General features: G+C 38.9%; 1 protein-coding gene across 6 annotated transcripts; it reads right to left on the bottom strand.

Annotated features, from left to right (window-relative positions):
• Positions 1-40: 40 nt before the first annotated feature.
• On the bottom strand, positions 41-20,307 carry LOC6572089 (cadherin-86C). Of its 6 annotated transcripts, none has more exons than XM_044007735.1 (12): positions 19,644-20,299; positions 11,099-11,793; positions 10,853-10,936; positions 10,674-10,799; positions 10,461-10,610; positions 10,281-10,395; positions 8,060-8,252; positions 6,208-7,534; positions 5,993-6,141; positions 5,263-5,353; positions 4,787-4,989; positions 41-4,722 (listed from the first exon to the last, which is right to left on the bottom strand). In XM_044007735.1, the coding sequence occupies exons 2-12, from the start codon at positions 11,789-11,791 to the stop codon at positions 2,076-2,078; spliced, it is 5,778 nt and encodes a 1,925-aa protein (XP_043863670.1). In that variant the 5' UTR covers positions 11,792-11,793; positions 19,644-20,299; the 3' UTR covers positions 41-2,075. The 6 variants fall into 6 exon arrangements, with proteins under 6 accessions (XP_043863670.1, XP_043863671.1, XP_001998241.3 ...); XM_044007736.1 differs by having other exon boundaries at positions 41-4,716; XM_001998205.4 differs by having other exon boundaries at positions 5,993-6,123.
• Positions 20,308-25,964: the final 5,657 nt, after the last annotated feature.

The following is a 25,964-nucleotide window of genomic DNA, read 5'->3' as shown; positions in this document are numbered from 1 at the left end:
GTTCAAACACAACATTACGAGTCGATTGATGTAGTTTTTGCTTTGAAGTCGTCGACAACAAATGAACATTACTTTTAAGCTTTGATAAATATTTATAAAAATATATGAGAAACTCTAATAATTTATTTATTCCATTTAACGTCTATATACAATAAAAACATTTACAATATCTTAAACAAGTGTTCTCTTTAAATTTTGTGTATTATTTTAACAAAGTGTGCAAAGTCCGTCCCGCTATCCATCCGTTTTTCCTTTTTTATATGGACGGAAATCTTACGCCTCTTGAGTCTGGGTCTAATCCTCACAAATAGATAGTTCAGAACAGTAAACTCTTTTTAGAAATTTTTGAACAAAGATATAAAACAGCCGTCGTAATCTATTTTACGTTTATTCATAGCCCGCTCATTAGGACATGGCATATCCAAAATTATAGATTTTTTAACCGATGGGTCGCATTCGACATAGAGCAAGCAACCACATAATGCATGTAGTTGGCACATTTAATGAAAATAGTCAATAATCGGTTATAAAAGTTATATATGGTCTTTATTTTTGCTTAACTCAAACATATTGTGTATTAAATTTAAATATAAATATAATTTATATAGAGTGTTAAGTAAATCGGTGCTTCTATCATTAATGTTTATTCCTACAACGAATATGTACACAATTATCTAACTGGCAGCATGTTTGCCTAGAACTTATTTGTAAATCTGTATATACAAGAATCTGATCTGATCTGATTGTGTTCATTTGATCATATTATGTCAATATGGCAGTTATTACGAAAGTAATTTTCGGCGATTATTTCGGGACTGACACACTAACGCCAACAACTCCTGATCATATTTTAAGAGTAATCACGAAACATGCATAAATTATTCATATACATAAATGCAAAGTGTGAGTGGTCCGGGAATTCTGGTCGCATCATACTTAAAGTTATTCATGTGCTTTAATTCAAATTTACAATATCTTGAGAGTACTTTAAAAGTGGCTACATGTAGGTCTTAGTCGACGATCCTTGACGGATTCAGGTGTACACAAAAGCTAAGTTATACTAACTTTAAATATCTCACTTCAATTCAAATAACAGTTAAATAATACTTCAATTATTCACAATAAAAAAGCAGATAAAAGTGCTTTAAATCTGAAATGAAATATGGCTGGAAGAATGAAGATTGAAGATTGTTTATAAATTGGCTTTTATATTTAAGCGTTGATCTTTATAGAAAAGCCAAAGTAAAAGAGCTAAAGCATTCGTTAATTAGCTCTTACAAAGTGGCAGATTAAAATTTAGCACTTGGCGGTTTCTTGAAGTGAATCTAAATTTATGGCAAAAGGCATAAAATGCATGACATTGCAGATCTTTAAACTAAATTGATTTAGCAATTTTTAAATTACCTCAAGTCTAAGTTTATATAGTTTTTAAAACTCTTCTTGTCATTGAATCGGATCAGAATGCCAGCAGCATTGAAACCTGGCTGGTTTTGCTGATGATTTCATGATGTACGAGAAATAAAAACATAAAGTCCTCAGCTTGTGTGATACTGTATAAAATAGGAACACAATTATTAAGTGAAATAACCTACATATGAGTTGTGGGAAATAAATCTAGTAGGAATAATCTTCATAATGGTAAGATGAAACATTGAGTATGCAAATTAAAATACGTTAGCTTAATCCATTCCTAACACCTGCCGCTCAAGCATTGAGATTAAATCGTTAATGAAAAGTAGTTTGTGCTCTTGCCACATAATGCAACTAATAATAAAGAGTCGTCGTCGATGTAATTCGAGTATTTATTAGATGCCTTTCGTAAAGTAAAAACTATGCAATAATCCTAAATATCAACAGGTCTGCACGCCCTTATCCATATGCGATATATGTATTTATAGATATGTATATATATGTACAATTCAATACAATTTGTGAGGCGAGCACTTTGGCTCAGTTTGTGTACAAGTGTGTGACGATTTATCGCTTCAAAGATTAAAGCCTTAGAGGCTATCACATACACATATATATACATATAGACGTATATGTATATATATTTGTAGACTGAAAATGTCTGTTTATGAATACTGTGGAGACTCTCCGCCTGATGCTATTTTCTTAACGCGGCTCACATCGTCGTAGGCAATCGAAAAGACACTTTTCTTTTCAGCTATAGGATTCCTTCGTCCCATACTATTCATAAGGGAGTTCATGGCGATGCCCGAGTCGTGGTCGTCCTCGAGAGTGGATACATTCAGTTGCTTTTGAGCATGAGATGAGAGGTGTGCGGTATTGGGGTCTTCCACGTAGAGATTTATTTTTGACTTCGTCAGCTTTACTTCATTCTCCTTGATGGGAGACGGCTTCGGCTTATGCTTCTGCGATTGCTGATCCTTGTCCGGTGGTGCCGCATGTGGCGGAGTTTCGGGATACATATAGTGTGGCAGCTTGGTGGGTGGTGGTGGCACTTCCGGAGCGTTCTCTCGTTCGAAACGATGCTCCGAATGCTGCAGCAGCGGATGATTCGTATCAGTCTCTGTTTTGGGCTTGTGCTGCTTATTCAAGGCTCTGTCCTCTTTGAGCAGCCGACTGCCCTTTGGTGGAGATCTTCGAGGCGCGGGCTCCGGCTTGAATCTCGCCGCCTCATCATTTGCCTGATCTTCGACTTTCGAGTTCATTCTCATTTTTGTCATACGTTTCTCTGTAGCAGAAATTTTCTTTTTGACCGACATCTGGGATTTTGACGACTCAGTTGAAGTTCGACCGCTGACAGACGGTTTCTTCTTACTATAATACCACTCCATATATTTGGGTACGTTTCGAGAAGTTGATTCATCGCGGCCAGCCAATTCGTTTTCACTTTGGTAGAGTCGATCGTTTAGGGATTGCTTTGATCCCCCTATATGAGCTAAATTATAATGCGGCTCTTTATCATTTTCGGCTCTTTGCATGTCGTGCTTTAAAACTGAAATACGGTGGTGCGGTGGTTCCGAAGACGTTTGCTTTCGGGAGTTTTGACTGCGCCTCGAACTGTCCCGACGGGAAAGTCTGGGCCTAGCCTCTGGCTGTGTTTCGTGTGGCTCTGGTGGTGGAGAAATGTTTACGGATCTACTTTGGTGGGATGCATTTTTCGCTTGTGGCTCATGGCGCCCAGAGTCTTGAGATGCCCTGGTGTAGACACTTCGTGTATAAGCATAGCTTGATAAGTTTGAGTTGGTTCTAATTACAATCTCATCGTCATCGGAATCAATTGAGTATTCAGTATCATTTTCGTCGACTTCGCCCTCAACGTTATCGTAATACTGTTCACCTCTGCGTGATCTGGGACTTCCGTTTTCATCCAGAGAGTCCGATATTTCCATAAGTACTTCGCGGCTTAGCGCTTCCGACTTGTGCTTGCCATTGGACTCTTTGGCCACATCACTTCTTCGGCTTTCGTCACTCAGCTGCTTCCGCAGAATACTCGTTTTTGTCTCGCGGAGTGGCTTCTTGGGTGGCATTCGCCTCTTCTTCTCGTGCATCTCCTCCTCCTCCTTTATGGGGGTTCGTATTTTGCGCTTCACCTCTTCGACCATCACGATTCTCTTTCGAGGCTGCAAGCTGCCGCGCAGCCGTAGTCGCCTTTTGGGTTGATGCCGCTTTATCCAATACACACCTTCGGGACTGTTTGGGGGGCTAAAGCGCACGTACTTGTATTCGTCTTCCGACAGCGAGTCGTCATTCTCACTGCGCGCTCGCCGACGAGTGGAGCCGACTTGGGCCTGCGAGTGGACCATTTGCTTGGCACTGAAATTCTCAGTCTGCTCGGTTTGGGTGCCAGCGTCGCAGTCAGTTTGGGTCCCTATCGCCATCGACTGGCCCGGAAGACTTTGTGTTTCTAAGATAATTTCGTGCTGTGTATATCTAGTTTCTAGTTTCTCTTTTTCCAGCAATATCTGACGCAAAAGCGCATTTTGCTGCTTGAGTGAGTGCTCCAGTTCCTGTGTAAGCGACTGATTCGGGGCGACGGGCTGGAGCTGTGATATGTCCTCCGCACCCTGAACTGACTGCGTGTGTATGACTTTGACTTCAGGCTCGGTTTGGGAGTAGACAATGCTGTTTGGTCCCGATTTGCCCAAGGGAAATGTGTCGCCCTTGAGTGTAGATCCTTGTATTTCGTTTGGCATTGACTGAATATAAGTTGCGCCTGGTACAATATGATAGTGCTCCCGAATTATCTGCTTTCCATCTGGCTGCTCTTCAATAAACCGGCGCATCAGGATCTCTTTGCCCGTATTGTCCACCATCAGCAGTTGTGGATGCGAGAGGTTTGCAGATGACTTAACTGGAACATTGACGTATATATTGTCATCGTCTAGTGCAGCTCCGTCCCGAGTCTTGTCCCGTGTCATAAGCTGCAGGATTTCGACATTTCCGTCCTTTATGAAAAGTTCGCGCTTATTCTTTAGACTATTCTGGGCAGTATTAAAGTCGATGTCGCTTCCTCGGTCTATTTCGTGCCTTCGCATGGAGTCATCGTCGATTTGTCTGGTATCCGAGTCGTAAATTTTCAAGCGACTGTGCTCCAATGGTCTATTCTGTTTGTTGCGGGAGAACTCCTCCTTGACTTGCACTAAGTTCTGGTCGTCCATTACGTCCTCAATATATACGTCCCGGTCGTTTATTAAATTGGTTCTAGAATTATGAAAACTATGATGTGTGTCTTCTTTGGTTGTATGACTGTTTCTAGAAGAAAAATAATTTTAGCTGTGATTGCAATCCACGAATGTTTGGAAGATTTTAGCAGTACTTAATGCGGACTCGTCTCTGCTGGTATTCCTCAGACTCTGCGTGCCGGACTGCATCGGCATCGGTGTTGACGCCTGCGTGGTGCATTTCTACGTTTTCAGGCTGTTCACGTCCATCGCGGAACTCCCAGCGGGTAGGTTTTGTACGTGTATCTGATGGCTTATCCGCGGACCAAGCCTCTCGTCTTCCCATCCACTCTGCGACCTGTAAGTTGGTTGGGACATTATTATATGTAAACTAATAGGTTCTATTAAAAAAAAATTAACTGAATACAGTTTAATTTTGAAAATAAAAATTGGATATAAAAGGCAGCTGTTATTGAAAGTACTTTATGAAAGGGTTATTGATGGAAATAAAAAAGGGTGGATATTTAATTGAAAACTAAAGAGTGAATTTACTAACAACATTGCCATTTGGAAGTTTTTGATGTTTGCTATGTTTCGAAATGCTAAGAATTTGAAATCGGTCAAAATCTACCTGAACAGATTTTGTATGGTTTCCATTTGCCATTTCTCTATGCACTAGATGTACATCGTCTTCAGTTCTACTGATATTAACTATTCTTTTGCTACAAGAAAAGAGTAAACGATTAGATATGAAATGAGTGTTGTTGCGATGGTTAATAATGATATGCACATTAAAGATATATTTTTATGTATATTTTCCTCACTACTTTGAACTCTGTACTTAGTCTTGGGTACGATACTAGAGTGATTATTTTCTTGGAAAATATACCCAGTGACGATAAAATGCTTTAGATACTTTTCTTTGATTATTTTTAGAATATATAAGTGTATTAAAAATGATTTCTATAATGCAAAATTACTCACTACTCCTATATTGTGGGCTTGAATGGGTTTTTGATATAAATGCTTAAAGTATTCTTATTCCCTCATAATTCGTTCCTTATTAAAAAAGTTAACGTTCTTAATTTCATATGAATATTATCTTTTATCGTCTTTTTTTTTTTGTGTACAGAATTTTTAAAGTATTTGAAAAGTCAGACTTTAGTGCACGCGATGTGGAATGCAGAACGTCTTTGGTTGCTTAAACAGCGTTTTGGCATTTCGTATGGCTTTGAATGGTATCTTCTCCAGTGTCGAATCAAATACCGAGACTAAGTTACCGATTCAAGGAGCAAGGGGTGAAAGTATAGGATTATCTTTATAATGCCCCTTCAGAACATTACGCTCTACATTTTACTTACGTTGCTGCGCCATACAGAGGACACCAGGAGCATATACAGCAGAGTAGAAGGATCAGGATCGTCAGGGCAACCAGGGTGGCCAGTAGTATGAGAAGCCAAAATAGCACTTTATTTTCGGCCTTATACTGCGTCTGCAAGGGAGTGAGAGTCTATTAACAAACACCAGCTATTAGTCTCTCAGTAATGCGATCTGGATTATAGGCAGGAATACTTACGTCGGTCCGCGTTGTGTCCTCCGGCATGATCGCGTACGAGTTATTGTGCTGCGAGAGTCGCTGCTGTATCTGCGAGATATCAACCACGGATGAGCTGTCGTACAGCACGGTCGCTGTGACTACACTGCGTTCCTTGATGTTCGGATTGTCATTGGGTATATCCTTAGCCCCCGGCTCCTCGGGCCTTAATGGTCGTATTTCATGGATGTAAACCTTTCCGCCCGTTATCGCCGATAGTGTTTCCTCTGTCTTGCGCTTGTCCAGCTTGCTGCCAGGCACCACAAACGTCACAATGCGCTTGCGACTCTCTGGTGGGTAAATGCGTATGGAGGTGGTCGATGAACGCACTGGTACTCCTAGATCGTAAGCTCGAGCGGTCAGTATGAATAAATCGTCTTCATTGCCGATTGGCGGCGTGGCGTCAACATCTCGACGCCTTCTCTGACTGGCGTGCTTTTTAGAACGCAGATTGATCTTTTCCCGGACCGTTAACTCGCCCGTCACCTTGTCCAGTACAAAATTGTTCTGATAGTTGCCGTTGATCAGCTCGTAGCGCACTTCGTTGTTCGGCGCTGTTGCGTCCTTGTCAGTGGCATGAATGAAGGCGCTGGTTGTAAAGCCCATTAGGTCTGTTGCGAGTATGAACTCGTACAGGTCCTTATCGAAGACGGGCACTTCATCGTTTACATCAATGAGCTTGATGATGAGGGGAACCTGGGCTCGATTTCCAGCACCGTCCATATCCCGAGCCTCCACATACAGGTGATACTCGGGCATTAGTTCGCGATCGAATCCATGGCTGTTGGTCGCGACAGTGATCAAGCCGGTCTCCGCATTCAGGTTGAGAGAAGTGTTGAGGTATCCGAGGATAGCTGTATATCGCACCTTTCCACCCAATCCCGTGTCGAGGTCGCTGGCGTGAACCTGCACGACTTTTGTGCCTACCGTCATGTTCTCCGGCAGCTCAACCGTATAGCCTGGTTGATCGAAGACGGGCGTATTATCGTTTACGTCGTTTATATATACCGTGACGTTAACCATGGCCGAAAGATTTGTGGCTGGCCCCAATTCCTGGGCCAAAATCTTAAACTGAACCGATTGCCTTTGCTCGAAGTCCAGCCACGAATTGTCTCGTACACGAATAAGGAACGAAGCGCTCCGCTCAGCTACATTCGGTGTGATCTCAAACGTTCCATTATTGTTCAGCAACGTAAGCGAAAATACGCCGTTCTTCCCAGTATCGTCGTCATACACTCTGGGCACATATGGGTCCATGAACGTCAGCGCTGTCCCTTGCAAGGCGTTCTCGTCAACCCTTGTGACGTAGCTTAAATATAACAAGAAAGCATATTCAATTGTTAGAGTGAAACTCGCTCCATGAACAGTTCCAGACATTTACTTTGGGGTGGGTTTCCTAAATTAACATTTGAAATCTTTTGGGTTATCTGAGAAGTTGACCTTGAAGACACTCGGTTGCAGCCGGTTTGTACCAACTGCATAATGCTAATTCACGCTATAAAATCTTATATATATAAAATATATTTTTTATGTGAGTATTCAGATTTAAACAGAGTATATCTATATATAATCAAAATATTTTTCAGAAAGGAAGAGACGGTGAAAAGCTTGCTTATTGTTCTGATTAGGAATATATATAAAATATGTTCTTCAAATACCCTCTGACTTTACATTAAATATCACCCAACATACAACGATCATTGTTCTGAGTCCGAATAATTGATTTTTGTTTTAGGGCTTATAAACATTTTCGCATGAATGCCTATCATAGCAAGAGCTGCAAGTGTGTACGAATATGCGATCATTCTATCCCTTTCAAGCATCGAATACTTACTGATCGTTTTCAAAGTAAGGAGGCGAGTTGGTACGGTCCGGTAGGAAGAACGCCAATTGCACTGTGGAAGCCATCGCTGCGGGTTCGTCACGACCGACTTTAACTTCTTCCGCAATTACAGTGAGTAAGACGGGATCGCCCGCATGCGTGATTGCTGCAATGTCTTCGAGTGGTCTCATTAAAAAAATTTCACCTGCAAAATGACGTAATTGTATTTTAAATTAAAATGTATATTTGAAAGATGCTCAATTCGTTCTTCCAGTTGATTGCATTTTGCAACAGATTCGAGTAGTAAGAATGCTCCAGGAGTGAATGCTTAAATAGGAAAAACTTCGAATCTGATGCTTACTTTTTTCTTAAATATACTAGAAATAATATGTATTACTACCAAGACTACATATTGCGTAAAAGACGAACTGAACTGAGTTTTAAAATAATGTTATTTACATTATTTAGTTCTCTTTCTACAGAAGTAATCCTATATACTAGCTCTGTCCATAAGTTGACATTTTGAAGAAGATGATTCAATCGCTTCAATCTATCAAGAGGAAACACGCAAAGCCTTTAATGAATTCAAACCCTGACCCAGTGACACATAAAAATCACATAACTTAATTCATTCAACTTATAAATGTGGCTTGGACGACAAAGGATGGGCTGTCTCAGACATCAGAATTTACTGCTACAGTAAAAATATGTATATCTTAAGCTCTGCATTTTCAAAATCAGTTTATTGCTCTACTCTGCCTAGGGAATTGGTCCTAGAAGTGAACAAAAAATTACAAATTTCTTCCGTGGGACAGACAGAATTGATGAGTAGATAGGCTTAATGAGGTCGGAGATTCCACCTTCCATTTGCCGCATGTAGTTGCAACAAAGTGCTGTGCCTCTAGCTCATGTATCTGTTCTGCGGAAATGGGAATACGTTTTTTTCTACAGAGTATTTATTGAAGTCAACTCTTTTTCACAAAAAGCATAACTCACTTGACAGCCCTGGGAACAGTTTTTTCTCTGGAGGAAAAAACCCCTGCTCTCCTGATAATTGACTGGTCGATGCAATAACCGAACGATAATGTTAATTTTTACACTCATTTGCGAAGTGAGAAAACTATACCAGTTTTTTCTGTCTGAACAAATGACACACCTCGTTTAATATAAAATTTATGGTAAAGATGATTTGCAAAAATTTAACCAGGATTATTTAAGATAAGTATAATGCAGTTAGATTGGTTTCTTACACTAATTCCGACTGAATTCCGATTGATAAACAATCATAAGCAACAAATATCAATTATGAAATCGCTGAAATACGCAACAACTCAACGAGAATATCGCATATTTCCGCAAAAACGGGGGTGGGGGAGGGCTGTCGACGAAAGTTTATAAGTGCACACATGCACAGAAATGCAGTTGGGCCAAGGCGCAACGTGTTTCGCGGCCTCGTCTGCAGGCAGCGCAATAGCAGGCCGCCGTCTAGAGAGCCGACTGAAGAGGTTCCATTGCCTGGGCCAGAGTCATTGCCGTCAAACTGGCAATGAACTAGAGAAGCACGAAACAAGGAAGCTTAACCGCAATCATTGTGACGCGACTGAGACAGCGGGAAGGGTGAGGGCGAAGGCGAGGGCGACGGCGACGGAGACGGCGACAGCGATGGCGAAGGCAAAGTCGTTGCGGAGCCCAGAGCTAAATTGCAGCTCCAGAACTTGGTCACAGCGCACATTGAAGATGGCTTTGCCATCTAACGAGTTAAGCGATGGACCGGATTGAAGCTGGCCCGTTCGATTGCTGGTGGTTATGTTAATATCTTTTTGATGTCATTGTTTCGCTTTTTTATACCCTACTCTGCGCATAAAAATCTGTATAAAGGGGAACAAATTTGTTTTTTTTTTATTCTATTCCATCCTATAGCTAGCAAAAAATCTGCGACTGTTTAATGCGCTTGGCCTTTACATAATGTATATATCAGCAGATATGTCTATACTAAAACTACTCAAATCATTTCGAAGCTTCTCCCAGTGAATTTCGTAGTCTCGCATAAATATTTACAAACATGAATCAAATCCACTAGATAAGGCGATTCTTAGACTTTGTTCATGTCAATGAATGCTCAATTGTTGATATAAAGTATACAGAATATCTTTACAATAATCTAATCTAAAGAGTAGTTATAATTTGCTCGATCAATAATTAATATTGGGTAATATATATGAAATCGACTTACCACTTGTATCGTTGATGTCAAAAAAAGAAGTAAATGGATTATTTTCAGAAACTAGGCCATATCGCACTTCCCGCGGGTTTCCCTTGTCCCCGTCTTCCGCATGGACTTGCAATATCTAGGATTCGAGTATTAGATAACATTCTTATTTTCTATTTAATATGTAATATATTTCTAAATTACCTTATCGCCTGGAAGAATGCCGGATTGCAGTTTTGTAACTGGAGGAGCTATAGTAAATACAGGCGGCTGATCTTGTACATCTTGGACGATAACAACGATTTCAATGCCAGCAATATTGCGCCCATCTTGTCCAGGCTCCGCATATGCATCCTACGTGGGAATAAAACTTATAGTTATTCATCGTAAACCCTTAAATAACCGGGAGTTACGTACATTGGCAAGAATTGTTAAATGGTACATGGCTTGTTTTTCGAAATCCAAGGGACCCAAGAGGAACACGGTTCCTTCCGTCGTCTCCGCTGATATAATTTTTTGTCTTATGGCAAATAAAGGCGAACCCTAAAGTTAAAACATTTGAATATTTATTTTCATACGCTCCCAATACGACTCACCCATAACTCGAGGTAGACTGGCTTTTGGAAAAGTGGATTCTTTCTGGCAATTACATAATCAAGTTCTGTACCTCTCTTGGCATCCTAGAGTTAGCAATTAAAAAACATAATATTCGCAAATCGTGAATATGTTAGTATTTAGAATATTATAAATACTTTGTAAAGGCCTCGTGACTAATTTAATGAATTGGAATTCTTAGGAAAATTGTTTATGAAATAATTTAAAGATCTTTGATCTGCACTCACCTCAGGTATCATGATGATGCCCGGCTTATGTGGAAATATTAGGTCATGCGGTGTACTGAAGTTGGTTGCTGTAATTGAACACAATTGCGTAGCCATGCCACCATTTGTGTCCCTAACCGAGACTTGAAAATCGTAGAAGCGGCCCGACTCAAGGCGTCGTTGCAGCACAACGTTGGCTTGACAGACGGAATTGTACTTGGTACATGGAAGCGATTCCACCTTGAAGGTGGACGAGGATACATCACCCATAAACTCAAAGGTCAATGGATAGTCGAACTCCTCGTCGGTTGCACGCAATCTGTAGATTACAGACCCGACCTGTGCGTCAGCCGGCACCAGAACTAGTCTCATCCGCGTTGAGGGGTCGAATTTGGGATCCACTCCGTGAACGTGATGTAGACACAGAATTCCAATTAGGAGGCTGATTGTCAGCAATCGATAGGCGGTCATTGCGCTCAGCCATGGGCCAAATTGTAAAGGTGGCCGACACTGACGTTGCTGCTGAGGCTGTGTCTGAGGCTGAAGCTGAAGGTGAAGCTGGGAGGTAGGTGGTTGATGATAGTAACATTCTTCTTGCCTTCGCTTGCTAGCATCTGAAATCGTGTTGCTTGCAGCGGTTCTCAGACCACAATATGGCTCATGTGTTAGGCTGTGACTTTTTCTGCGGAAAATGTTGCTACTGCTGGAAGCCATTGCTGCAATGAAAGACGAAGATATATTTCTTAAAATACATGCAATTTTTTACGTTCATTAACTGCGCGGATGGAATATAATGGAACCAAACTAAAATGCTTTAATCTGCAGTACATTCCTTAAGTACATTTTTCCTAACCATTGTTCTTTGCACAATCGAAAATTATACTTTAAATATTTTTGTATAATAATTAGATATTCCTCAAATATCGCTTGCCTTGCACACTTAAATGAGTTTTGTAGATAACAATTGATCTTCTGGGTAGCAATTGATCCTCTATAAACACTTTTATTTGAATATCATAAAAGCTAGTGCTATTAGGCTCTGTTAATATTTATTTATTAGTATTTGTTAAATTTTCTCCTAAAACCTTACAAAACTCATTTTAGATAATCATTTTAAATTCCTTAAATTTAATTAGGATTATGACCTGCTATCATGAAATTTATGTTGCAAAATAAATTCATTAAGAAAGAAAAAAAAAAAATTAAAAGAAAGAAAATACTTATTTTGTTTTAGAAAAAGTTTGATGTAAGGGGGATTTCGAAAGGTTCTAAAAACCTTAAGATATTAGCCCTTGACAATTACATCGCTCTAAACACGGAGTTGACAACGTCTTACGACCTAGTTTGAGCAACGGGCTTAAACTACTTTCGAATAAGTAGGTTATGCCGTACGCTGTGCCGCATATGTACTGATATAGATCATCTAGCATGCGGAACAAGAACCTCGAGAACGGTTGCCAGCCAGACAGTTAAATAGTTTTATTGCTTTAATTCGAAATAAACATATACTCTCTGATAAGCTAAGTTCATGACACTGAAAACATACAAATATATACATATGTATTTTCTTTCTTGACAGAGCTCGCAAGTTAATTTGCTTGCTGTGATTAACGCGATTAAAGACAAATTACACAGCCTAAATACAGATCGAACGAATTCGCATTTGTACTTATCTGTCGGATGAACGAGTTCTACAGAATGCTTGACAAATAACTGAATTCCTCAATAGTTGATGATTATGTATCGATTCGAAACAAAAACGCATTGTGAGACATTAAGTCGAACGGCACAGCACATTAAGTGGTCACGTCTTCCTCTGCTCAGGCCCGACATGTTTCTTAACGTGAAATAATGTGTAACAATTACGACCGGTACTTAAATGTATCTCAGAGTGAACATTTTTTACGAGTAGCACAAGTGGAGCTGCGCTTCGGCTTTAACAAACTTCACACTTCCACATCCAGCAATACAAAACATAATGTAAAGCTGCCCTAGCTAGGGCTTTAACTGTACTGTACAGTACAGTAGGAAGAATATTCAACTGAACAGTAGGAAGAATATTCAATCTATGTGCAAACTCTAGTTTTATTAAGTAAAAAAGGTTTTGTCGATGTTTTAGCGTGATTATTTATATATAATCAAATATTAGAAATTGGACCATGGGCAACTGGTAACTGAAAAGTTTTGAAGCCTAGCTATCGATAATATACTCTATCGAAATTCCGATAGTTTATTTATGACACTACTTACCGTACAGTAATTGTACAATATTTTATTAATTAAATTTTTTTTATTTGAGAATATAAAATAATATTTTTTTATGCTTAGCTTTAAGGAAACATTATATTTCAAGCAAATAAGAAGCCATTCTAAATGAATGAATTGTTTTTTATAAAGTCTTGGATTGAAATTGAAGTCAACTAATGCTTTAAAGTTTTGCTCTAAGAATAATTAAATCAGGGTCAAGTCTTGTAGAAAGTACAGATAAATACATCTGGGATTGCATAGAGGATGGGATCTTAACTCTTATGCACTACTCTTCGACTCAGAATTTGGGAAATGAGCAACAGTATATACAGGCGCTGCATCTCCATTTGCGTCTTGTTTAATACTGCTCAAACTGCGAACTCGAACTTATTGTCAATCCGGTTTTGTCCGTCGAAACAACCGTCTGGCTTGTATGCTGGTTGCATTTGCGAATTTCCAGTTTGTGCAGCTGCAGTGCGCTGCACTGTCGTGTCCTTAGCTGCAGCTAGCTACATGCGAATGACCAGTTATGTCAGTCGATTTGGATGGAGTCGACTTGAAGCGAGGCGAGCCAACCAGCCAGCCAGCCAGCCAACAAGCCAGCTTGTGGCCACCCTCGCAACCCTCGCATTTGGCGCTGAGCCGTTTGAATTTACGGCCAAGTATGTTGCAATATTATGTTTTGCCCGCATTTGGATTAGACAGGCTCCAGCATAAGATACATAGGAGTGTAAGTGTTCATTTGTAAGTAAAGCGTCAGTCCCAGTCCCAGTCCCAGTTGCAGTCTCAGTCTCAGTCTCAGTCTCCGTCTCGGTCTTCGTCTCGGTCTTCGTCTCGGTCTCAACCTTAGGCTTTGTCTCATTCCCACTTGCAATATATGTCTTCTGTCCCTGCCTGCAACTCTTTCGAGTTTACTGGTTTTAAGACCTCGACAATATTGCGCAACAATATTTGTGCCATTTGTTTAATTTCTCCTAACATACATATGAATGGAAATCCCCAGCTAAACTGCTTGATTCGATGTGGTTAGGCGTATGCTGGACTGTGCACTTCAACATTTCGTTCGATCCTTAACTTGTATTTTCCTTAAGTTTTAGCTGATATCAATCAATTTTAAGATTCTGCAATATTTGAATTTGAATGACTTAAATAGAATCTGTACATTAAATGTTTTGCGATAGAATGTAATGTAATGTATATATTGATGATCAGTGTTAACAGTCGAGTCGTAAATACGAGTGTCTTGTCTATGCTGTTACTATAGCACACCTATTTCAATTAAATTGATTAGGATCTACATCAAGCTTTAGTTTCCTATTTTTTAAATTTTAAGCAAATACTAAACTATTCGTTTTTTTTTTAAATCAATATTTGGCCTTTTAATTATTTTAAAATTTATGAAAATGTAATAAATGTAATTACAAAAAACTATTTAAATAATGTGTTTAAACATTCTCCTTTAAATAATTTTTTCAACGCTTATCGATAAATGAAATGAAATGAAATTATAGATAGATACCGATTAGAGACCTTAGAATGAAAACACCCTATGCTCTATATACCCTAGATTCTCAATGCCTTAGATTCTAGATTCTTATTTGCCCTAGATACTAAAATTGATGTCACGGAACAGGCAAATTTTACATTATGCGAAATATATAAGATTTGGAAGGAAAGCCACAGTTGTTCATTAGATACGGATAAAACACAATTTTGCGTATTGTTAATCTTACAACCAGTCTAGAATTATGCTATATATAAATATTTTGAGTTGATATAAAGATACTCCCTATAATTATATATAATTATTTCTATATTTTACTTAGATATACAGAATTTACAAAAATTTTGTTTATGTTATTTCCCATTCAAATAGACTATACATAAAGAGAGTAAAACATTGAGAATCATGTACTCTTATCTCCTCAAGGGTATATGAACTTCGCTATGAGCTTTCCGTTTTGTATTTCGCTCCGATACGATTAATGTCCTTTCTTGTTTTTCGTAGTTAGTCTGGTCTGCTTCGCGACCGCGCCAAAAATCGTGAGTTCACTCCACAGCAAAACAAGATTTTGGGCGTTGTTCAATTTTTAGGTTGACTTCGCGGTCTGCATGCGGAAAATGCAGCAGCTTCGTGAGCTGAGAGCTGAGAGCTGTTAGCTGTGAGCTGTGTTACTTTTGTCTGTTTTTGGATTGCGACTATGACTATGGCTATGGCTACGGCTGGGGCTACGGCTGCGGCTGTGGCTGTGGCTATGACCGGCTGTGGTTGCACATTCAACTAGAATGAAAATTTGTGTTGCAAATAAAGTTGAACCCGATGGCAAACTAATCTGCTTCACGACAATGCCAGTCATATAACCAGCAAGCTATGCCTGGTAGGCTGGCTGGCTGGCTGCATGGCTGGCAACGAGCCAGCGACGCAGACTCGTAATCAACTTTTATTTAGCCGCTCTCGTACCCTGCTCCCCGTCCCGTGATATGGCCGTCCTTCACCATGCCTGCACAGATGCCTGTCCGTGTTTTCCTGCCTTCACTATGGCTGGGCGATTGTTGGGCGCGTCCGTCTTTGAATTTTGTCTATCCGACTTTCAGTGCGTCTGGGCACTTCGTCAGTGGGCTTATGCCCGTCTACTCTTTCGGTGTGTGTATCTGCATATTTATGTACATATTTATGGCATACATGTGTGCTTAAACATTTTATTGCTGCAGCTGCGGGTGTGTTTTGGGTGTGCCCTGGGTTGCAAATTTCGAAGAATCGACTATGGGATATGCTATTATTTGCTCCAAAAAGTTTGTTTATAATACATCTATTATGCGCAGCAAATTAGAATACTTTAGTTTAGATCCCAATTTGGGTTAAATGACTCCAGATATCTTCAAAAGTCGTATGTGTGTTGATCAGATCTGGATATAAACATTATCTCTACCATCATTTGAATGTTATATTTCTTTTAAAAAGCTCTATAGTCGCAATAGAAAGCCAATGAATTCGGAATACTTATCGTACACTATACATATGTATTAGGCTGCGTGATAATTTGTTAATCGAAAGAATGTAAGAAACAATGATGGATCCTTGGTCCCATTTTCTGGCTCTCAAGTAGTCACAGAAGCTCAAATATGATCGCTTTTAAGACTGTTTCCACTTCTGGAGCATTTCGAGCATTTTTTTTTATGGGGAAGTCCATATTTTCCTGATTTCTGATTCTGATTTCTGATGAGATAAATGTAAAATTGCGTTAAATATGTATAAAATTACTTTCAAAGCATTCTTATATGAAGATAAACAAATGACGAAAGAAATGTCATCTATTAGGACGCTTTTGATTCTAAAAGATATGTTCTTTATTCCCATGTTTCCATAATGGGGAACAGTCAGCGGTCAACACCCACCTATTTCTAATCACAATCAAAGTGGATGAGATAAAGTGAATTGTTCATTACAAACATTCTATGCGGTATTTATAATTAACAACGTACAACGCCTAAGACATGGGGCAAGCTGTGCCGTAGTTTTCAGTCGATTGTAAATGAAAAGCACAAACACTGCACAAATATGCGCGCTGGGCCTTAAGCCAAGCCATGGGGGCTGGACAAGGGCCAGAAAGTCACTCGATTAGTTGCGGTGCCAACGTCGACCGTCGACGTCCACGTCGACTTCATCATCGTAGTCATGATAAGCATTAAAAGACTCAAGATCTACGCCGTCATCGCCTTCCTCTTAGTCTGTGGCAGCCAAAAGTTTTGAATAATCCGCGCGTCGTGCTTCCAATACCCTGTAGCAAATGGAAAAGAGTTTCTGGAAAAATATGTAGAGTATCAGAAGCAAACTGTCAGCTGGAGTCCAACTCACTCCTGCTTCTGAATTCGCTAATCCTGTGAATGCATGACGGAATATATTACAGACACATTAGGTTTAATATTTGGTACAGGATGTGTCCCAGTCGGATACTCTCTACTACAAATATGGTTCGTAGTCCTGTCATGCTGTTGCTGCTGCTGCTTTGTTTCTCTTTTCAGAGTTGATTCTTAGCATCGGAGGTGGCATACGGAATGGGCACCAAAGCAGCGCCAAGTTGCATTGAAATGCAGAAAAAGGTGAATAAAAGACTCGCAAATGAATGCAATAACAACAATAACGACAGCACAAGCTTCAACAAGAGTTATAAAAATGTGCGTGGGACAGCCAAAGAGCCAGTTGGATGGCTGGATGGTTGGATGGCTGGATAGCCTTACCTTAACAAGAGTCCCATGCAGTTCGTTACGGACTCTGCTGCCTGGCGATGGTTAGGGACTCCAGCTGCCAAAGTCGACGAGGAAATTCAATCTAAACTTTATTGTTATAGCTGCTTCATTTCCCTGGTCATTGCAAACATGAAAATAATTGATTTAACTAATGCCGTCTTGTGGCTTTCAGGAGACATGCGAAGGCCGTGAAATGCTTCACGAGCCGATGCCAAGATACACTGTTATAAATAAGAATAAAAAGCTTTTTCTAGACTTAAATTACGTATGAAATGTTTGAAATTGTGCTCCTTCGGAATGTAAACAAAAAACAAAAAGTACCACAGATTTCAATCTTCCAATTGTACATATATATTCGTGTATATGAAAGCGAGGGTTTTGTGCCAGCTCGAACAATAAACACGTTTTACAAATTGTCGTCTGCGTCTGCGAGGGAAGGAAACTAAGCAGACGGGCAAACAACCGGTGTTACTGACGAGTACGAGAGCAAGCGACCTAGAGCAAGAGCCAGAGATTGGCAACGGTCACAGAGGCGGAATTGTGCTAAAAATCTATTTGCTGTCATGACTATGGGCTTGCCGAAGCGCTTCCTTGCCCAATTACTCTGATCAATAGCGTACAAAATCATTTTCACTTAAACCCAGCCAAAGCAGTTGAGCTGCTCTGTGGACTAGACTCGCGGAGGAGCAGGAGAGGACTGCCTGGCGCCGATGATGACGATGGCGTTTGTTGCCGTACAGCAGACCAGCAGAACAGCGACAATGACGACCATAACATTGTGGGCGTCCGACATTAAGATTTTCGTTGTGTTGAGCTCGTGTTGTTATTATTCTTCTCTGGCTGGTGACTGTGCTCAAAATTTCAAATTTCTGTTTCATTTGAGCAACGTCGGTGAGGCCTCAGAGTGGGTTTTCCATCAGCGATTCATTTGCAGCAAAGAAAACGTTTTTCGTTGCATGCAGTAAAACAAAAGACTTAGGCAACAAACTTGAACAAGCATTCTGAATATAATATTAATCTCGAAACAAGAAAGAAGGAGTTATTCACTTTGAATAGTTTTTAAATACGGTATTCAGCGTTTAATATGACAGCACATCATTAGGACTTTGGGCCTTCCTGACTTCACATTTGAATGCTTAAGTGCTACATAAATCATTATCGACCGACTGAGTGGAGCCCCCTTCGACACTCGCAAGTCTTAAATAAGCACTCTTAAAAGGAAAAAATGCCGCAATAGCGACTCAATGTGTTATTGTTGGCTATTGGCAACGGCGGGCAGCGGTGAGCCGCGGCGGTTGCCTTGTGGCCCGTACCACATAGATTGCGTTTACCTGGTCTTGGACTTGTACTATCGACGCTGTTGGCGTTGCCAAATGGAAAAATATTTGCAAAACTCGAAACACGCACGGGTTTCCACATCAAATGATTGCTATATAAATAAGTTTTTAAGCTTCGTACATAAATTTTAAAATACCGCACAGCTGTCAGCCTCAGTACTGCGGCGAGCTAAGTAGGTCAGACAAGGTCGTTTTCGAGTTGTTTTTGCCTACCCTAACTCGATGCATTAAGATACATGCATCATAGTAAATGCTCATATCAATATAAGATCAATTGAGTTCGTGCTTAAGCCGTTTTCTTCAGCTGTTCACTAGTAACTCTGTTATGTTATGAGTATGCACATCTGACAAAAGAGTGTGTCATTCGTGTGCCACAGCTATTTGCCTTCTTATACTTTGGTCTGTTCGCTCGTTCGAAAACAAAGCTATTACACATTACTCAACTTATCTCCTGGACTTTGAGAGAGAGAGAGAGAGAGAGAGAGAGAGGTTTTTTATTTAATGAATTAATTACTCCCCAGTATTAGGCTTCAGAATTGCGATGCAGTTTTAAGGAGTGGTGTGGGCACGGCCTCGCCTCAGAAGGAAATCATTAATGGTAGACTACTAAATTTCGTGACTCAAGCTCTACACTGTGTACAATATTGAATTTCGATGTTGCATACGCATTATTAGCTCTATCGCCAGCGTCGGCTGCTGTATTAGATAATTTAAGTTAAGTATAAAGAGCATACCTTTAATGTGTGCGAAAGATGTCAAATATGTTGAGGATTGAGACAGGTCAGCTCGATTATATAACGTGCATAATATATATGTAAATTGTGGATTTCATTTGAATAGTCAAGTGGCTCAGATGCCTTGGTAATTCACTTTTCATTACTTATTTATTAAATTTATTCGATCTTAGGTTCGCCTGGGAACACGGTATATTTTTATTTGACTCGTTTATTTAAAATGAAGCATATTTACAAAATAGTGTACATGGGCATCATGAAGGCATCATGTTGCATTTGTAGCGATTAGTTAACGCGGTTGAGTATAGGCAGCCGTAACACGTTTCTCGGTTCAATAAACCCGAATCGACCTTGTTCGTAGATCAAGCAAACTGGATGGCTTTAGAGTCCATCAGATTGGTTCCACATTAACAAGGAAATATTTTGAAACTTGTGTATTTGGTTGCTAAGCATGAACATTCTGTAGCAATATTGTGTATAATGTGAAGACCCAGTTTAGATACACTTTCATTCACTGTTCCACACTGAGACACATTTATTAATCAATTCAAACTGCAAGACTAAGTTATACCGATGGACCCAAGCAGGTTTGCTTCACACAAAATGGACTACGATCTGATTGTTGTTTTCCGCATCGTTGTTGAAATGGTACTGAAGGTAAAGCGAGCATATACACCGAGCTGGAGCTGGGGCTGGGGCTGGGGCTAGAGCTGGAGCTGGAGCTGGAACTGAAACTGAGGTGCAGCTGTTACCGATAGAGCCTCAGTTGAGTCGAGTGGCCCCATAGCCACACACAGACATAGAAAGCCGGTTTTGGTACACTAGTATTTGTGAGAGCAGACGGCATTGCGCTCTTCTTCTTGCGGCTGCCGGCGCTCTTCTCCGATGGCATAATTTCCAGCCAGTTCTATTCTCTTCTCTTTACTTGAGCAACCAAAAAAGGTTCAGCTACAGTTTATAGCAGCCAATAATAAACAAAAATTGTTATGTACTGCAACATTGTCGACTTCAATAATAATATTGTTGGTTTGTGTGGGTTTCTATATATGTATTCATGCACGTTAAATAAACACAGGCGCAATTAAGAAAAAAAGAAGCTACTTCTATGAGTGCTATGTACAAAGTATCCGATGTCCCATATACAAATTCAAGCTTCCTTTTAAACAACCAGTCACCAAGTATATGCATGAAAGCCTGAGCCTGAGCCTGGGATTGAGAAATTGAGCAGCATCTGTCACAGCTTCGGTGTATATTTCAACATTCTTCCCTGTATATTCTTATATATGTATGTACAGCTATGTAAAATACTTCACAGATTTAAGGATGCACGGATAATTGCACAAATGATGGCCATTCTACACAATTTTAGAGTATGCGAATCCGATTAAGACAATTAGATATAATTTAAAAAGAAACTCGATGATTGTTAAATATTAAATATAAGTAGGTATTAACTAAATTAGTAAATATTTAAAATGAATTCCAACATTTTCAAAGTTTCTCATTCTATTCTCTTGGATGATTATCTAAGATTGATTGATTATCAATTTTGTTTTACCAGGATATGTTTTTTTATTTCGCCTAGAATAATATCGAGTATTATGAATGCGGTTTTAAAGTTGGACACTTGAGTTGAGTACATCAGGCTAATTGGAAAACATGGTATTTCATGTCTCACAGTTCTTTGGCTTATACGTTAAATTATCGAATAACATTTCAAAGTCTGTATTATTATTGAATTGAGGATCTCTAAGTTCTAAGGTCGTTGTAAATCCCCAAATAAAGACAAATAGTCGGTTGTCCTACATTGCAAAGGTGTGAAAAACTCGCTTTACTCATTGAAAAGTCGAATTTATATATTAGTATATTATTATATTCCATTGGGTATGGTTTATATGAATCAACATAGAAGATATTTTTAGCTATTAGTAATGCAAATACTGTCATCGCCGATAAAAGCCGAAAATCGTTTTATAGCCAATTTCTTTGTGTTTCTGATATGAATCTAATTGGTCTGGTTGTCTGACCTGACCTTGACAACACTTCGTGTGGTCATTGCATGGCGACATTTGGAGACATATTATTGTTAATCGATTTGCTATGAGCAGATCTATACAAGCTGATTCAATGGATTATAATAGTTTAATCGTAAGACACAATATAATAATAAAATTCATTGAGTTGCTTTAATTTCCATTTCCCAATATACAAAGCTGCTTTATGCCGCTCAATTAAAGTATACTCTGATTGAGGATTTCCCCTAAAGTGTTTCACACAAGCATGCAATATATTTTAAAACTTTGTATACTTTCAGTATGTGCACAAATATTAACATGGTTATAGCTGCGGTTTTCCGCTGCAAACTTTTTATATCCGGAAATGGGTCTGCATCGGGAACTGAGAGCGGCGGGTATTGCGGCGTTGTTTGAATATATATATTTAATAGAGAAAATGGAGCTCAATCGACTTTACAAAGTATATACATATATAACTGAGCAGGATAACCAGCTATGTCCTTGAATTATATTTCAAAATATAATTTAAAGACTAGAGTCAACAAAATTGGTATGTAAAATAAATTAAACATACATCCGTAATGAATATACAGATGATAAATAATACCCATTTTGTATACCACCCAAAAAAACTAAAGTGAACTCAGATCACATAGTTGAGTTTGGTAACTAAATGCATAATTTGTCATGTTCTTTGTTATATTAATGACCGAAATTTCCTTTAATGAGGTTTGGGGTGAATATGCACATAGGGTTCGATTGGGTGCGTACCCACATATATACATACATGTATATATGGATATGTGTATATTCCCAAAAAATTGATTAGAAGTTGTCCGTGGATGTCAGGTATTTCACAGTCGGACACTCCCCATTGTTCCTTGTTAAACATTCTCGATTTAATATGTTCAGCATGCAAAACACAGTCTAGTGGCTAAATCACGCGATGCTCTGCTTGGTAGGTCTTTTTTATAATAGAGAATTTTGACACCCTTGCATAATATGGGAATATTCAAATATCTGCACTGACGTAATTCTTGAGTAGGAGAAAGCAACTGTGCATAGACACCAGAAGTTAAACTCAGAGTTCACTTTATCTAAATAAATTACACGCAAACGAATGGTTTATTTGGATTTAGGTTATTTGCATCGACTTTTGGAGGTTCCCACACATACACATATACAAGCACACACACGTTCACTCACATCTATTGAAAAATTGAGTACGCGGTGCTCGGTAGTTTATGCATTTCAATTTATTGCCTATCTCTGCGTTGACGGAGATAAAAGGCCAACACTCTCAAGAAATCTAAGAGACGCGGTAAATTTATATATCTTGCTTGCGCCTAATTTAAAATACTTGGGCTATTTTGAGTGTAATCGATGAATCTCGAACGTACTTATATACCGTAAATGAAATGGAGAAAAAAGAAAATAGAATTAGGCGTAGACTAGACGAGATTAACTAGGGCGTACTCTGCAGTGCAGGTGCATAGTCACAATTATTCACTGCTCAGATCATTGCTTCTTTTAATTCAAATATTTAAGAGCTGCAAAGCAAAGAACAGGGTCGACGTATCCCATGAATGAAACATGAGAGTTAACAATATACTCCCTTATAAATACACAAAAAAAAGGAACATAAATAGGCTTTCACAGTTGATATTGTTTAATTTGTATATTTCAAATGTCGATTTCAAAGGATACTAAAAACGGGGATGTGCACCAAACTTGATTTGTGTATGCAATATTTCGACCAATATATATAATTTCCAACTCTTATCGATACAGACATTTACGTGTTCTTACTTACAAACAGACGGACGGGCGGACGGGCGGATAATCAGACATGCAGACAGCTGCTAATCCAGGCTAGGAATATGTACACTGAATGTGAATGTTTCTTCCTGAATATTAAATACATTTTAACTACAGTAATGTACTCGAAATCATGTTCACTGATTTCGGAATATACCAATATTTAAGTATATCTTTGAAAGACAAGTTACTTTTAATTTATTGACAATAGCTCAGTAATTATTATTATTATTTTATCACTTATTATATCAATCACTAGAGAATTTAGTGAATTAAATATATTGCAAAGATTCGCGTAATCTTTTTTGTATTAGGTTCACGTTTATTTTGGAGACAACTATCTGTAAATTTACGCTTACACAAAATTTCTCTCTCGAATTACGGATGGGTTGATACCATTTTATTATAACGTAGCGACTCTAATAAATAAAAAACTTTTCAAACACCCGAACGAAGCGCAATTTGACATAGCCTCTTGACCACGTCTAAATGACTGCGGTTTTGATTTGCGATTCAACCTGGGCACGAGAAGCTCGAGCCAGTTCGGTATATTCAATATTTGTGCTCTTGGAATAAGCACGAAACGTGCCTGCGTCAACCGACCCACTGGACACACTGGAACACTTGGAAGGGCCAGTGGCCATGGCTTTCGTAGTTGGTTGAAATTCAAATGAATTGCTTGTTTATGAATAATTGTCGTCCTTAAGGCAGGAACCGCTCATTCTTGGAATAAGTAACTTTTACTCATATTTATGTGACATTGAATATCATCATCAAACCAATTCGTAATAAGTTTTTACGAGCGCTAGGGCAAATACCAAAAAATATTTAAGAAACACCCTAACGCGATTTGCATGCCAGTTCTTGTAATGACCTCTCTGGTACTTGCCGTAAAGTCTACAGCCATGGTTACCAATAGTGGTCATAACAAGCGACTGGACTTTCCATTAATTCGTAGATATTCATGAGTTCGGACGCAAAGGCCGAGAGTAAAGCAAAGGTCTACTTAGAAACCTTGTGGGGACGTCGAAGAGTTGTGGTTTATATTCCACACATTTATTGTGTCCAGCTAAAGCAATGTAGGAATGTTACAATCGGGCATGATCAGCTGCGTACTACTTGCCCAAGGATATTATATATTTTCCTAGACAAATAAAAATTTACTATTAGCACATTGCATAGCCTCGATATTCTGGCTCGAAATTTGGCTTTTCACGTTGCAAGATATACATAAATGTATAATTTTTGTAAATCAGTAGAGAAGATCAACAAGTACAGCAATCTTTCTAAGCGGATGCACAGTAAAAATGACATGCACAAAACTATTATAATATACCTTCTTAGTTTTCTGAGCGAGTAGATAAGTGAGAAACTATGCATGGATACACATACACACATGCACATATGTACTTTAGCAGTTTTAGTCACAAGCTACCTTGGCGAAGTGTTTGGGTTTCCGGGGTTTCGCCGTGCGCTATATATGTTCAGTAAGGGTTGACTTGTTGAGGTTTCATTTGCATGCCCAAGCTACTTTGACCGAGGGATGGAAAGAGAGAGAGAGAGAGAGAAGTAGAGAGAGTATGCGGGAATGCTTAATTATTACTTGTTTGCTTCAACTTTATTTGTTTGACCGCCAGTTTGGACAAAAATTCTAATTTGATGACATACATAAGTACTTTCGCTTTGATTTGCGTGCGGTAAATTAATTAAAGCACTTGGCCATAATTTTAAACACAATTGTGGAATGAAATTGGGTCACAAACATTTCGGGACTCAAATGAACTCTAGTGAATTTTTATTAAGTTATTCGTTATCCTTTACCCTTTTACTTTCAAAATGACTTTCACTATGACTAATGCACTTCGAAATGAATTTGTTTTTCTGATGCTTTGAGTCATTATATTCACATTATATTCATATAAATTCCATAACTTTTTTCGCTTATACAAATTGAGTTTGATTTGAATATTTCATATTTTAGTTTTATAAATAAAATATTAAATAGAATAATTTCAAAGCTACAAATTTATTTTAAATTTGAGATACAGTAGAATCCGGTTAAGCCAACTCCACTTATAGCGTTTGTACGGTTATAGCGACGAAAATTCTGGTCCCCACACAAACTTTTATGAGCAAACCTATACTCTTATAGCGTTTTCCGTGTATAACGACGGTCGTTATAACCGGATTCTACTGTATGTGGTAAATAATAATTTGCAGTTTCCGGGTGTTCTATAGGAATGCAGACATCGCTATCTATCCTATATAAATTAAACTACCTATAAATTAAACTACCATATATAACATAAATCACGTACATGTCCTACATATTTTATTGGGTCAGACGAATTATGTTAAAGGAGTATTTGTGTTGATAAGTATTGAATATATAGGCCACAAGAGATTGCAATTTGAAGTGTTGGTTTTATTTAGAATATTAATAACATATTCAACCTTCCTTGCGTTTTCCCAAATCAATTTACATTCG

Source organism: Drosophila mojavensis, unplaced genomic scaffold (assembly GCF_018153725.1).
Source record: "Drosophila mojavensis isolate 15081-1352.22 unplaced genomic scaffold, ASM1815372v1 contig_19, whole genome shotgun sequence".
NCBI lineage: Eukaryota > Metazoa > Arthropoda > Insecta > Diptera > Drosophilidae > Drosophila > Drosophila mojavensis.
This window is presented reverse-complemented; position numbering and strand designations above follow the sequence as displayed.

Coding starts and splice junctions, on each gene's coding strand:
- LOC6572089 (XM_044007735.1), bottom strand. CDS start 11,791: ATGGCTTCCAGCAGTAGCAACATTTTCCGCAGAAAAAGTCACAGCCTA. Junction 8,253..10,280: donor TGACATCAACGATACAAGTG/GTAAGTCGATTT, acceptor GTCATTTTGCAG/GTGAAATTTTTTTAATGAGA. Junction 4,723..4,786: donor CAGAGACGAGTCCGCATTAA/GTACTGCTAAAA, acceptor TTTTTCTTCTAG/AAACAGTCATACAACCAAAG.